The sequence below is a fragment of the Lepisma saccharinum genome, chromosome 11, assembly GCF_977018435.1.
Source record: "Lepisma saccharinum chromosome 11, izLepSacc3.1, whole genome shotgun sequence".
Lineage (NCBI taxonomy): Eukaryota > Metazoa > Arthropoda > Insecta > Zygentoma > Lepismatidae > Lepisma > Lepisma saccharinum.
Genome location: NC_139239.1, coordinates 20,998,426 through 21,013,937, shown reverse-complemented (window position 1 = coordinate 21,013,937; position 15,512 = coordinate 20,998,426). Strand labels below are relative to the sequence as shown.

The following is a 15,512-nucleotide window of genomic DNA, read 5'->3' as shown; positions in this document are numbered from 1 at the left end:
TTACATTCCCAGTTATCATCCAAGTGCCAACTTAGTGGAGAGATATCACCAGGAAATAAATAGATTGATGCGTGTATTTTGCAATGGTAAACATAAGCAATGGTCTAGCCATGTTGCTGCCATTTTACATCTGTTAAATAATTCAATTTGTTCCAGTACAGGTTATGCTCCTATAGAACTCAGGCTAAATATTGAACCTCAAAATATCTGTAAAAAAGTACTAACGGATCGCATTCCTGATGTAGAGACGTGGAAAAATAAGCTGCTTATGGCAGAAACATGTAGTTTCAATAAGAGACAAAAACATATTATAAAACAGCATTAAAAACAAGCAACAAAAATTCCAGTAAAGCAAGGCGATCTGATCTTCATAAAACTGCATCCTCAAAGTGACACTATCACTTGCATTATAAAAAAATATTGTAATTTATACCAAGGTCCTTTTGTCTGTATGCAAATTCATGATGATAACACAGTGAAAGCCATATGCTGCAACACTGGAAAAGACATTGCAAATATTTCCGTAAAAAATATCAGTTTGGCATTGTTCATTGGACAAACAAAAACTTTGGATAAACAAACTTTTAAGCATGCGTAACGATTTGCAACTTCATGAGTTAGGTTTGGAGCAGTTGTATGATGCTGTGTAACTATATTTAATGAGAGCATGATAACAATTGTAAATTTTAGTGGTACCATATTTGTGATATGTGGAGTTTGTGCATACATGTTGTCTATTGCATGTTAAATGTATGCATGCTAATTTATGTATGCGAGATGCATATGTTATGATTTTATCTCTGCATGCAAATTGTACATGATGTGTTTTCTTTTTTTTACTGATGCATGTAAACTGCACGTGTGTTGTTTTGTGTTTATGCATGTTAAGTTATTTAATATATGAATCTGATATTTTGTCATAATCTTACATGTTATATCTTTGTTTATGTGGTGTTTGTTTTGTAACTAACTTCTTGCATGTAAACAATGTCATAATTTTAGTAATGCATGAAGTATTTGACATTTCTTCTTGATTCTCAGTAAGAAAGTCAAATTTCCCAACCCCGGGGAATTTATGACAGATCATAAGTTCTCTAGTTGAAAATGTTGTATATAAAAATAATCACGCTGTACAAATTACAACTTTGCCAGCAATGTGTAAAAAACTACAATGGCAATCACGCTGTACAAATTATAACTTTGACAGCAATATACAGAAAAGTGACATTGGCAATCACATTGTATAAAATAGAGGAATAGGAGTGTGGGGATATTCTGTGGCTTAGCTTAATGGAAGCGGTGGCTGTAGGTTTTTGCGATGCATGTGAATCGGATTGTTTTCTAACAAATTTCAAGCATGTTTGCATGTAAAAATTAATAAAAATCTGAATTTACTAACACCAGACTTGTTTTTTGACATTTTTAATGAGTTAGCGTATGTGGTTTAAGCCTGAAAGGTAAAAATCCAAGTAAGGAAGTTGGTCCCCTGCGATTCTCCAGTTGCCAGAAGTGCTACGAGAATAGGTAGGCGGTCATACCACTGCAATGGATGCTGAATGCGGATGTTGCGGATAACACCATTTTTCCACCCTGTGTTTGTTGCTGTGCCATCACAACCAATCACTTCCAGTTCATTCAATATTATTATCTTCCAGGTATTTTAGGATGCACTTGGCTATTTCACTACCGGTTCCACTCGCCGGTGTGACATGACCCACATATTGCCCACCAGGCTCACGAATCACGCTAATGTGCTCCTCTTTCCTTACTCTTGGATATATTTTAGCTCCTATTTTTTCTAGATAGTATTATCTTTTCTACCATCAAAGTATATTCCCTTTCTTACTATGGGCCGGTTCCCGATGGAGGCACATAGTGGTTCGGATCCACTTTAAACTGTAGGTCCAATCCCGATTAGCCTTACTGTGCAAACACATTCGAACATGATTGCAAACATAAATAACATGCAATGGTTATCTCATTTATTACATTTAGTAAAATACTGTGTATATTTGTAAAGCGGTAAAATCCTGATTGTTCACGAAAGTTAAAAAATTTTAGCCCTAATGCACGAACTCAAAATGAAGCGTGTGATTTTATAAAATATTTTTTTCTATTATCATGCATCAAAAATGAAGTACTTAGATGCTATTAAAAGCCACAAAACCTTCCCTGAAGTCCTTCTTCATGAAGGGCTAAAAATAAGTCTACTCGAACTTATAAGTCTACTCGAACCTATTAACCCTTTATGTGGGTATGATAGATGTATCCCTCATGCCGACTTCTATTCTGCAGTGAGTTCAATGGATATATCTATTCTCGATATTATGACGTGCTATGGACTTGCTCCTTTCACTATTGAGTTAGTTCGCATTTTCACCATGAGATGCCACTCTTTAGAATCTCCCGAGTATTTAACTTGCCATAATCACCTCGAGATGGAGACACTGCTTCCTCTCTGCCAGCTATGTTTATCTTACACTTTTATATAATGTAATCTGCAATTGGAACCAATGTGCATGCCAATTCAGGGGCTACTTGAGTGTTTTTCTTAGTTGATTGACTGAAATCGGTTATCTTGGGTTGCTTTTCTGCCACATTGGATAATCGCAACAATGACGATGAGTGATGATATTGATGAAGGGACAATCAAGAAGAACACCCATGCCGAGGCTGGGATTCGTACCTTAGACCCCTGGCTTCTTGCAATTTGAAGTCTTGTGTTTTTCCGTGCAGCAGAAGGATTTGTGTATCTTCTTTGAGTTTAGAAAATGCACTATGGAAGAGATTTGGTATAAGCAAATTATTCACTTAAGGAGTTAAACCTTAACCACAGCACACACAGGAGTAGTGCATTACTCCTTAGCTATGATACAAATATTGTAATATTATTGCAACTGTTTTATAAATGGGTCTGAATTCTCATATGCAAACTCCATTTACAATTTGTCACAAGGTGCAGATGCCATGAGCTTTTGCAATCTTGATACATCATTGTTATTCATTCTGTGCTGAGCTGAGTAGTATTATTGTTTCAAATTTTCATTAACACTTACATAATTTAGAATTTGAACGATCCAAGACTGCATGTTATGTTTGTTCCTACATGATATTGAGTGGATTTTACCTAAACCGAGTAAAATGTATGGGCTTTAAAATTAAATTAATGCATGTCCAAAGATATAGAAAAGCTAATGCAATGGGTGAAGTGAAATACCTATATGCAATAAAGGAGAATAAAATTTATCAAGTTGAAGCTGCATTTACACAGAAACTTCATTATGAAAATTCTTATTCATTGTGATGAGAAATTCAGAAATATTTTCAAGGAAATTTTGTCATCATTAACATTTCTTGAGTTGCAGGAATAAATTTGAATTGCCACATTGATTGTCATTGATTCTTCTTATTTTTCTTGGACTAGAATACACTGCAGATGTCATTTTAATCACTAATATAGTCATAATGCGTAGTCATACAGAAGGTTGTTCGCTTTATATCCAACCACGTTTGACGGGTACTCACCTTAAGAGATACCGTGCCGCCACCACCGATCATGTTCTATTGGACCCCCAGCATTGTGGACTATCGCCCGGCATTGCAGTTTCCATTGCAGCAAGCTCCGACACAGGACAGGCATGGGAATTCTGCACCACTCCTCCCTGCAAGCTTTCCATAGACCATCCAGGGTGCGCGGGTGGCGATGTTGAAGACGTCGTTTCAAGAGTCCAAATGCGCAAATATCCATTGGACTGCCATCTGGGCTTTTCACAGGAATGTCTTCAAACTGAATGACATGAATTCCTAATTCCTCTGCCATTTCCTGATAAAAACATAGTGATGTTCTGGCGGTATGACTCGAAGTCTTGTCCATATGGATCATCACCTGGTTCGCGTCCATTCCATACAATTGTGGGATGTGTCTCCGATAGATAGGTGTCAGAATGGAGTACCTGGCATTCACCTTCACGTTTTTGTCCACCTTGCGTATCATCAACTTACCCTCATATTCGAATCCCGTCACAACCATAAAGCCACGAGGGAAACTTTCCCTGCACTGACGAACAAAGTTGCTGCGCCCCTTGCCATCAATGTCACGGTATGTGATCGCCCGAATGTGATCACCAGCAGTGAGATGGACATATGATTCATCCATTGCGAGGTGAAATCTGTGGGTCATATCACGTTGAGTCGGGGATTTTCTTGGCATGCCAATCAACGGATCCCCCTTAGCACTACGGGTGACACTTTTCTTGCAGCCCTTCTCCTGGTGGTTTTCATGGGTGAATGTTTCGCAAGGAGAGCCTGTTGTGTGTAACGGGCCACAATAGCTTTCGCAGTAATCACCCTGAGTGTTAACCCATTCTCCCGACACTGTTTCACAATGCGTACGTATGAAAACTTAGCATGGAAAAGGGCCATTACGTAACCCTCCCAATACCATTTGATTTTTGGTGCCATTTGATAACATTCACTACCAACACTCTCGCACCTACAAGGTCAGACACAACACCGCTCCCTCCAGCAGACCCATAGTTCCAGCATGATACGCCAGGTGGCAGCACCGAATCGACAATGGTCGGATATAAAGCGAACAACCTCTGTAATGCTTTTTAATAGTATGCTCAACAAGAAATTTCAATTTCAGAGGTCAGGAGTATGAAGGAAAAAGAGAAACTTCGCAAAAGGTGGAATCTCCAAACAAAACACGTTTGCAAAAATGTTTGAAAGATGTGGAAAAGCTCCATAGAAGTCAAGGTAAAGGGCAGTGGCCAGACAATGCTGTGACATCACTTGAGAGGGCACTTGGAGAAATCAACAGAATATTGGAAAAACGGGTAAGACCCAACCTTTTGTGTAGTTTTTTGTTGTGTGTACGTATTGATTGCATTGTGATAAAGGGAGTGTGTGTTCTCCTGACATGTTACATCAGATATTGTGTTTATATGCTTGCAAGAGCCGTAAACTACAAGAGAAATAATTTTTGTGTAGTTCCATATTTTCACATTACATAAATGATATCAATGTGAACTTTTTTCAATAACATTTGATCGTTGAGGCCTTATTTCAGTGCTATGATTCTTAACCCTTAGATAGCACTGCCATTATGGCATTCGTCTCCCAATACTATAAAATTGCTGACTCATTTATCTCCAGTGGCATGCCCAAGGTAGGGTTGGTGGAAGTTTATCTTGGGCACATTTTTTAAAAATCAACTCACCAGAAGTTTTTGTCATTATGTATTGGAGGCTGAAGAAAGATGCGTTCTTCCTGCAGGTTTGGATATGATCCTTTAGAGTGTTGTTGCCTACCTTTACACCTAACCTTAACAAAGCCCTAATTTACTCATCCTTGTGACTTGAATCTTCAAGACAGGAAGATTTCAGACCAAAGGGACATGTGATACATGTTGTTTGGAACGAGCCAATCAATAACAACGTTTCACACCGTAGCAACACAAAAGGCCACAGAAGTCTGCATTCAACTTGTGAAATCATCAGGTGATATGATGTGAAATCTCCCTTGGTAGATTACTGTCATCATCACCTCGAAGCAGCAGCTCATGTTGACCTCAATAGAAAAATGTCTCCTCAACAGGTGTGAATGCCCCTCAGTTTTCATCTTTCTTCTTTATTCTGTGATTGTTCATTAAACAGGCAGCATGTTACGATTTCACATACACTACGTAGACATTTTAATTAAAAATGCAGGCTCTACCAGGACCCGAACCAGGGTCTTTGGCATACAGTGGCATAGCTCTATTAACTGAGCTATTGACAGTGACAGCAAAAAATCTGGCAAAGCCAAAGGTGGCTTGGTGGCTCAGATGGTAGAGCAATCGCACTGTATGCCAGAGACCCTGGTTCGGGTCCTGGTATAGCCTCCAATTTCTGCTAAAATGTCTACATATGCAACACCATCTTGCTTTCTCTTCTCGACATTCATAAAATTTTCGGCCTTAATGGCTGCCCCTTTGTGGTAGTTAATGTTTGATTGTTTGTCGAACCCAGTTGGCTTAAATAAAAGTCCTTTTTATCCCATGAAAGTCTCGGACTACATACACGAATTTGGTCCGGGAACAAATAAATCATCACGCAAAACTTTGATTTTCAATTGATCTGTGCAGCTTATTTCTATTTTAATAAACCACTCCAATACCCGGTACTGCTAAAATATTCACTTTTACCTTCGATCTCTTCGGCTCTTGACGTGAGCTAGCACTACACCGAGGCTTCGGGAGTCAGTCTTCAGCTTTGGACAAGAACTGGAACTAGAAGTAGACTTCAGTACTTTACAGGAAATTGTGTCATTAGTCCTCTTCATTTTCGAATCACTAGATCTTGTAAAACTGCCAATGAATACTGACTGATCACTAATCGACTGTGTGAACTGTCACACTTACCTCTGAAGTTGCATTATCCGATTCTGTCATACAGGTCGTCCGGGAAGTTCAATCTGCATATTTATATCCTCATTATATTCTGGAAGGTTCCACAGATAAAAGATTTTAATATTGTCAGTAGTTTTGACTCCACCTCCTATTCGAGAACGTTTCCTTTCGTCCTTCCCAGAGTAAATAATACAACGAATTGTCCTACTCATGACACTACCTTTGTTGTGCAGCTTCCAAATGCTGACAAATCTTTAAACAATGTTCACACTCTCTGCGACAACACCCGCCTAAATAATGTTCTTGAACTCCCACCGCAATGGAAAAATCTAGATAAGACTCTGACTTTATCTTTTCCTTGAATACTGACTGACAAGGTATTCAAAAGTTACTGTTCGTTATTCAAAAATAATTCAAACAATTTTTTTTTAGTTTGTCGCCATGCAGTTTTATGAAAAGGGTGTAAGACTGCCATCCAGAGATATTGCTGCGATTATTGAATTCACTCAGTAACGTTTATTATATAGCAGGCTTTAATTTTCAAACTCGAAGCACTGAGGCAGAACTGAGGCTTTGCAGGTGGAAGGTTTTCTCGGAATCCATCGCTTCAGGGCAATGGTTCCGTTGAAGTTAGGCTTGAGAGCATTTGAAAATTACTAGTGCCATCTCTTGTCTTTTTGTGGAAGCAAGATTTCGAGTGGTGCCTCCCAGCACCTCTTACCATATTATTCCGAAGATTCTTGCGAGAGCCCAATCCCGCGGGAGGTCCGTGCAGCAGTTTTCCTGCCTTCGATGAAGATCTGCTTATATATCCTTATCTGTGGTAATACCCTGCATCATAAGTCATAAAGTGTTTTTTTTAAAATAATATTTAAGTATTTATGTACCTTAAAGGAGATTAAATAATACTAATACTAGCAGGCTTTAGTATTAGATGGTCAGAGAGATAAAATAATAAAGCTATCCCCTGTTTATTGCACCATACCATGAAAGCACAGAGGAGTGAGGAGTAGGGCTCCACATATTCTTGATATCATCCATACTGGAGGTGATGTGACCAGCACCACATTCCATCAACTTTAACCCTCACCCTCCCCTGGTACCCATTTATTAGAGTGCATGATCTCCAAGGCCACTTTATATTGTCAGTAAAATTTCCAACCGGTAGAACCCACCCTGGAAATCAAACCTGGGTCTCCCACATGACAATCGGACGATGAGAAGACAGTCTCTAACATGCCATCTGGGATTCACTCAATTTCAGTACTTACATAAAAAATAACAATTATTAGTAATGGACTGTAGGTGAGCAAAAGTTCCAAGTTTGCCTTGGAACTGTTGTGAGTAAACTTTGTTAGAGTCGTGTTTTTGTTTTACATGGAACAATATATAATTTTAATGTTTTCTAATTTTTCAGAATGCACTAGATCAGATAGCTTTCCAAGCTCTGGGTGGTTTTGCTGCTCTTTCAAATATTTTGAATCTTGCATTGGATTGCCCCACAGTTCCATATTTACCAACAAAGTAAGTTAGTGTAACAATAATGATAAAATAATGTTAAGAAATATGATGAGAAGTTCGTGAGTTCAAACTTCTTAATGTTCTGTTTAAACACTGATACATCTCAACAGTGAGTTTTCTAAAAAAAAGAGTCTTTATATTTTGAACAATCACATCAGCATTCTTAATTTTGAAATATTAAATCTGTTGACAAAATCTGTTAGGGTATTCAGTAGTGTTACATTTGCTATTTATATATTTGTGATGAAAGAAAATAGGCTTACTGCACCACCAAATCATAATATAATTAGACAGCAGTAAATGTATTTTACGATAATTTCTCTTGGATGCTCTGGGAGTAATTTCAGAATTTGTTTTTTTCAAAAACGAGAAATATTTATTAATCCATATTTCCAAGTTTTTACCACATATGATAAGCTCACTGGACAAAAAATGAGGCACCTCACATTGTAAGATATGATGCGCTTCAGACTTCAACAGATGACATTACATAAGGAGCATTTGTTAACAAATAGCTGTGTTGGATACTGTCCTACATGTTCACCATCATGCCAGAATTGTGGTCGAAAGAAGGAACTTACTGATAGGAACTACTACTGTATGTCATGCATTGTGACTTCAATTAGCTTAGCAACTAGGCAAGAATTGCTGCAGTGCCAGGAGTCCCAGATTCGAATCCTGGCTTGGGCATTCTTTGTGAGTATCCCTTCATCAGTTTCATCATATCATCACTCATCCTCATCTCTGCGGCTAGCCAAAGTTACAGAAAAGTGAAGTAAAATGAATCAAATATTTCAATCAGTCAATAAAGAATTGCTGCAGGCAGTCAATTCAGATTCTTCACAACCTGTCATCGACAATGCACATGCACAATGTGTTGACCTTTTTGCCACAGAGACTGGTGTGAATATGTTTACAAAATATTTTTGACAGTGACATATTCTCCCATGTTCGGTAAACCAACTTTTTCGTATATATAGAAATTGCTGCAAAATTTGAAGTTGTCTGACTTCTGTTTTTGTTTTACTTGCGTGCCTGCAATGGTGTTTTATTTCTTTTACATCTAATTAATATATAATAAATACAGGGTGGCGCAAGTCAGTTTTCCCTGAGAGAAGGGTTTGTTATCAAAGATATGTGAATGTGTGTATCATCGTTGCTTAGAATGTATTGCAAATGATGGGAAACATCTTGAGCATGTAGGGTAGATTGTGCTCTCTTACCTTTCTCCAGCAATAAATACACATTTCCTTACTGCAAGTATCATAATTTTGTTCTCTCCTAGGGGAAACTGACTTTTGGGCCACCCTGTATGTAATAAGAATTGTTCTCATAATCCAGGTCAAATTTTCAGAGCACACTGTTCTTTGAGACATCTTGTATATTCTGTAGAGCACAACTCACATCACATGCCAACACTTTCACACACATAATGTTTACTTGTAGCATATGGCTATATTTTTCTGTACTTTTACCACGTTGTGTGGCTTACTCATGAGGATGGAAAATATTTTAACTTTAATGTTCAAACATGTTAATATACTGAGTTGCCAGACAGACATGGAAAAGTAAACCTCACAACAGGGTAATTTCTTACTTTCAATTTTATCTGGTTTCCTCTTTTAAACTTTTTACCTTTTAACATGTTTTAAGTTCAAATCTTGTCCAAGTTGTGAAAATATGATTTCTAATGTAATGAAAGTTGTCAGTTACCTAATTCTATAACATTTTCCTCCCTTCTTGTTTCAGATGCTTCATTACAACATGTACAGCATACAATTTGGCATGTAAAGGCAGTGGTGCAAATTCTAATTATGTGCTCTACAGTAATAAAGTTGGAATAGTATTGGATCTGCTTCTACATAGGCTAACTGTAAGTAACCATTTTGTCTATATTTTAATTTTGTTCCAAATACTTCTATGCTGTGATAAAACTGCCAATTTACAGGGTGGAAGGATGTGTGTGAGGCCAGCATTCTATGGAAGAAATTAACTTTCAAAGTACTTAAGTTTTAGCAGATGGAACCTCGCCTGCTCTTCAAACTTGCCACGATGTGCAAAATAAATCATAACTCAAGAACTAATTGTCATAGAGAGATAATCTCCCCCAGAACACCAGGCCTTTTAGCAGAGCTGAAATTTGTACATTGTACCTCCCAATAATTCAAGTTAAAGGAAGAGGAAGAAGGAGAAAATCAAAATTTTAAAAAAAATAGATGGTATTTGTCATGCCCGTGTGGCCACCTCAATAGATCAAAGTTAATGAAAAATGTAGTATGTAGAAGTGGTACAGCCATGGACACTTCTGGGTTGTAACGATTCCATTGAAAGTTACTCGAATCGTTATAACCCAGAAGTGTCCGTGACTGTACATTCCTACAACCATGCAAAGTTTTGTTGAAAATAGGCTGATACTTCTTGGGGGGGGGGGGGGGGCAACATATAAGAGCAGCTGGGTTGCCAGCTTATGGAAACAATTTTCAGAATTTCGCTTCTAGCATCAGCCCTATGGACCAAATTCGGAGGCAAGCACGACAAAAGATCACTCTTTGAGGATATGTAATGCAGGTCTCCCAATTGGGAAAAAGAACATCATCTTTGACATGTTCTTTTAGTCACAAGAACACGGTTTAACTAAAACACCAAATAATAAGTTCACATGAAGACTCAAAAGCATTCACGTTATGCCTCTCAGTGTATTGGGTAATATCTCTCTTTGTTGTTCAAACCAAATCAAAGTCAAGTTTTCACTAAGAGAAAAAGTATATTTTTTTCTTCTTTGCAAACTAAATACTTATGTGCCTAACATAAAATCCATTTCACTAAAAAAAATTAAACTTCTTATAACTCAACTTGATCACTCTATTCAAAAAACTCCCAAGCCCGAACTCCAAAAACAAGACAAAACACAATCGTAATTTCCATGGTAACAGGTCTTAACCAGATAAGTATATACAGGTCAGTCATTATCAGTGATAGGTAAATTACAGAAATTAAGATTAATAACAATAAACATTTGTACAACGAGAAAGGTAATTAGGAAAGAACAATAAACATTTGTACAACGAGAAAGGTAATTATGAACAATAAATATTTGTACAAGAGGGAAGGACGTGTCACTTCAAAAGTCTTAAATTTCAAAAATTGAGCCTTTATTGTTTCCATTATTACATGTAAAAGTAAAATATATCAGAAGAAAGTGTCGATTGAGGAATAATAGTCCATTTTATAAAATCTATCCCATAATACTCAATGGGGAAACAAAGGCCTTTTATCAAACTCGACTTGTGCTCAGTCCAGGATCAAACCTGAGTCCTTTTGTTCCAATGTTCAACCAGCTGAGTAACAAGGCATATTTTGTTTCACCATTAGTTATGGGGAAGGGGTGTGATATATTATTGCACACATAAGATTCTTGCCTAGTGCATTCAAGTATTACATTTAATGGAATTCATGTGTACAAAATTGATACAGGTGGAAAGATGAACTGAAGAATTCTGTTTCAATACATCAGGTGCTCAACGTGAGTTCCCTTGGTAACACACATTCAACCTGCAGTCAAATTATTTCAATACATGGGCCTCCCCGATAGCGCAGTGGTACCGTGGTCGCTTTGTAATCAAGGGGTCCCAGGTTCAATACCTGGTGGAGGCACATAGTTGCTTGGATCCCACTTTAAACTGTAGGTCCAGTCCCGATTAGCCTTACTGTGCATAAAGTGAACTTAAAACACCAACTCAATCAATCAATCAATCTTTCATGACATTTACATCATGTTCAGTTGTTGCTGTGATACACACTTGCTGATCAAACAAGATCTGTGGTAATCTTTGACTAATTCCCACAGTTTTTCTTGTATGTACGCATTGCTTGCATTATAGAATTATTTTCCTGTAGTTTACGGTTATTACAAGCATAAGAAAACAGTGACGTTTGTGATGTTTCAGGAGAACACACACTCCTTTCATCAAACATTTCAAACACAGAGTTGAATGTCTGGGAAGCTTCGTTCATTGCAGAAGAACACTGGATTACATTAAATAATGAAAATGGTAACGTAGATCCAGTATGGAGTTTTCTTTTTCACAAAACAGATTGCTTCTTTTCACAGTTAAGTTGCTATATTACAACAATGTAACATTGACAACATCCATTATATAACAGATTCTTTTTGTTTAAAAAATTACTAACCATTGTTATAACCAAGGTTATTAGAAGTATAAGGTTGGGTCAATCCGTTGTTTACTCGGATGACGAAACGAGGGTAAGAGGTGAATTTATCCATGAAACGAATTCCAAATCTATGCGCTAGTGTTGCACTATGCAGATAGAAAACCATGCCAGAAACTGAACACATGAAATGGAGTACAGAATGATCATTTCCTGATGTAAGATGTTTTCTTCATTATAAGCAATAAACGGGCCTTCGAAATACTACAGACCTGAATCTGCGATGCTGAAAAGGCTGGTGAAAAAGAGTGATCCTATGTTTTGGGGAAATACATATATTTGAATGAGCAAGTAATTCCAAAAACAGGTCGTGTAAATTTATTTATTTCATAGTAAGATTAATAATTATAATCGCAAATTAAAAATTATTATATCCTGATCAATTACAAGTAAATTTGTGTGTTGTATGTAATACAAATCTCAGTTACATGTTAGTGCAAAAATGTTTAAGTTCAACCAGTGCTAAGTACGAACCTAGCTGATTGAACATGTTGATTACATGCATGGATGTCGACCATATTACTATTAATATTCCTTTATTTAACACGAGAGAAAAATATTGGGATTTTTATGCCCATATTTTTGTGCACACGTTGTCGGAAATTGTGTAGTTAGATGGTTAGATGCGTGTAGGACACGTATTTGTTTTCTAGCCATACAGAATATTCAGTTCCTTCTTCAATAACATAGGACTATTATGTTCCAGCTGTATAGCATTTTGGTAAACGTTACGTCAAATAAATATAACGTCCAACAATGAAGTTTTAAGACTTCATTAAATTTGAATAGCCTATTTCACAAATATATTGTGGATAATTTTGAATCTTTTTACTTAATATAAACAATGGATATTATTTTATACCTTTCTAGAATATCTCTATCAAAAACAGCAAAATATTTTTCATTATTGTGATGATGTTAATAAACTATTTAAAATGTTTTACCTCAAAGTAGTATTTAAGGTGTATGGAAATTTAAGAAGGAAAATCTGTAGATAAGGTATTAAAGTGAAAATCAAAGACTGGACAATCAGTCATTGCATTTCGTGTAAGATATTTGCTTTTTTTTCATTAATGCTCTGTATGAAAGAGTAACAAAGCGAGATATTTTATCCTAACCTGTTCAAAATGTAACGTGGTTCGGAGCCCACTTTAAATTCTAGATCTAGTCCCGACCAGCTCATATGTGCGTAAAGTGGACTTGATACAACAAAAAATATAAAAAATCCTCAATGGATTAATTACTACTCTTGAATTCGAAATTTTGTCCAAGTTTATATTACAGTGTGATTATATTTTCATTATACATACATCTATTTTACCTGACATAATTTCGGCATACGTCTATGTCAGTTGCAAGTAAATTTTCATATTTAGTAATTAATGAAACACTGGCTGATATTCTTAAAACTTATGCCTTGTACTGAAAAACAACTTGCATCAAGAATTGTCTATTGATTTTTACCATTACGTAGCTTGCCTACCGATATGGAATATTAAAGGGATTTTAGAACAAAAAATGCAATCTTCTCCTGGTTGTACAGTACGTACGTACATGAGGCCTCCTGTGTTCTATTGCTTTTTGCTCTGGATTTATTGAAATAAGTTGCTTTAATTAATATTTTCAACCAGTTTCATTTCCCGTGTCTTCGTAAATTTCTTTCCATAGGCTTCAATTAGTGGGTTAGGTCATTTAAGTTTGGTATTCTTAGCATCCAGGCGCTTCAACTAGGTTAGAGTAGACTAGTTAAGTGCGTTGCATATTTGTACAGTCACGGACACTTCTGGGTTATAACAATTCCATTAACTTTCAATGAAATCGTTACAACCCAGAAGTGTCCATGACTGTACACCCTCACTCTTTGCCTGAACGTGTGTGTGCACGGAAAACCTTTAATGAGAAAAATGCTTTTAAAGAACTCCAACCTATGACCACGGTAATTTTTGCAGCCAATATTTACCATATTTATCGAAAATTAAACATTTCTGCACATTACACACGAGAATTGAGTTTTCAAAGTTTGCAAGCTTATTTAAAACGAATTCCAATCTTTCTCTTTCCCAATCCTCCTGTATGTTATATTTTCAAAAAATATCTTAAATATGGAACTCGAACACGTACATTTTTATTAAATAGCAATTAACTATATATAAAACGTTGAGAATTTTTAAAAGGATTCAGAGAAAGATTCAAATGTTTGATACAGTTTTAAGTAATTTGAAAAATAAAGGTAGGTTATGCAGAACTGTAGAGTTTGGATTTAACGTTTATCAATGTCATTTACGTATTTTCAAATGTTCTTGGAGGTGAAGTGAACATTCTGAATTAATAAGAAAAGGGACGATTTGGTCAGAAAACTAAATACATACGCTTTTACAATGCGCTGTGTTAAATGTTGATTATACTGGACTAGTCCTGTGACGTCACAGAAGCTGATGTGAAGCTCGTAATATTTCGGAAATTCATTTACAGTTTTTGGCTTCAGATAAATTGAATACACCGACGGTTATATATTATACATAACATGAAATAAAAACTAATTTCCGGATGTTAAAAACGAGCAATAAGATTTTTTCGGTTCAATATTTTATAATATAAACACAAAATGTAATACTCTACATTTGATTTTGTGAAGTTTAGTAAATCACTATAAGTTTCATGTTTGTCGCAAACTAATGGCCTGTTACTTGTCCATAGTCTTGTAACTTACAGTTGCAGTCCAACTGTTTCATGACTCTAGTGACTTACACATTAGTAGGGACACTGATTTATGGTAAATGAAATTCATGAATTTTGCATTTAAAAAGTTACAATTTCGGTATATAAAGGCGATGAAAAAAGATCATTTCGTTGGAAAAGCGGTAAATAAAAGTCAAAGTTAAGTAGTCTGCACCTACCTTTTATCAGTTAAAGTGTACACTTAACATAACCTGTGCATTGCATGATTTTAAATTGTATCTCTGGTTGGTCATTATTAGGGAGACAAATTTATGGTAAATAAAAACTGAGGAGAGCGGTAAATAAAATGTTATATCAGCGGTATATACCAGCGGTGGAAAAAAAAAAATTGGCACACACTTTTTCATCATGAGAGGAAACATCTTACAAAAGAGCTATAAATTGATAAACTACTTCATTTTTATATACTGTACACATACCCAAGTACTTAGCTGTCCAAGCAAAAAGAAAACATCAACACAAAATCACTTCATTTCTAAATTGCATATCTCAAGTGATTTATTCATTGTATGTATTTAAAGGATATCCTAGCTGTCCATCAAATAAGATAATCACTACTGCACATACACAAACACATGTTGAAAATCACATGATGATAAACAAAATTCATTTATGACTGAACACAAATGAC

General features: G+C 36.2%; 1 protein-coding gene across 4 annotated transcripts in view; it reads left to right on the top strand.

Moving 5' to 3' along the window:
- Positions 1–15,512, top strand: part of ssp3 (SCAPER domain-containing protein short spindle 3) — a 212,984-nt gene that overhangs the window by 74,139 nt on the left and 123,333 nt on the right. For all 4 annotated transcript variants that reach the window (XM_083130793.1, XM_083130792.1, XM_083130790.1 and 1 more), the window contains 3 exons: positions 4,649–4,838; positions 7,809–7,915; positions 9,662–9,785. In XM_083130793.1, coding sequence (XP_082986919.1) covers positions 4,649–4,838; positions 7,809–7,915; positions 9,662–9,785 — 421 coding nt within the window. The remainder of the gene's footprint in view (positions 1–4,648; positions 4,839–7,808; positions 7,916–9,661; positions 9,786–15,512) is intronic.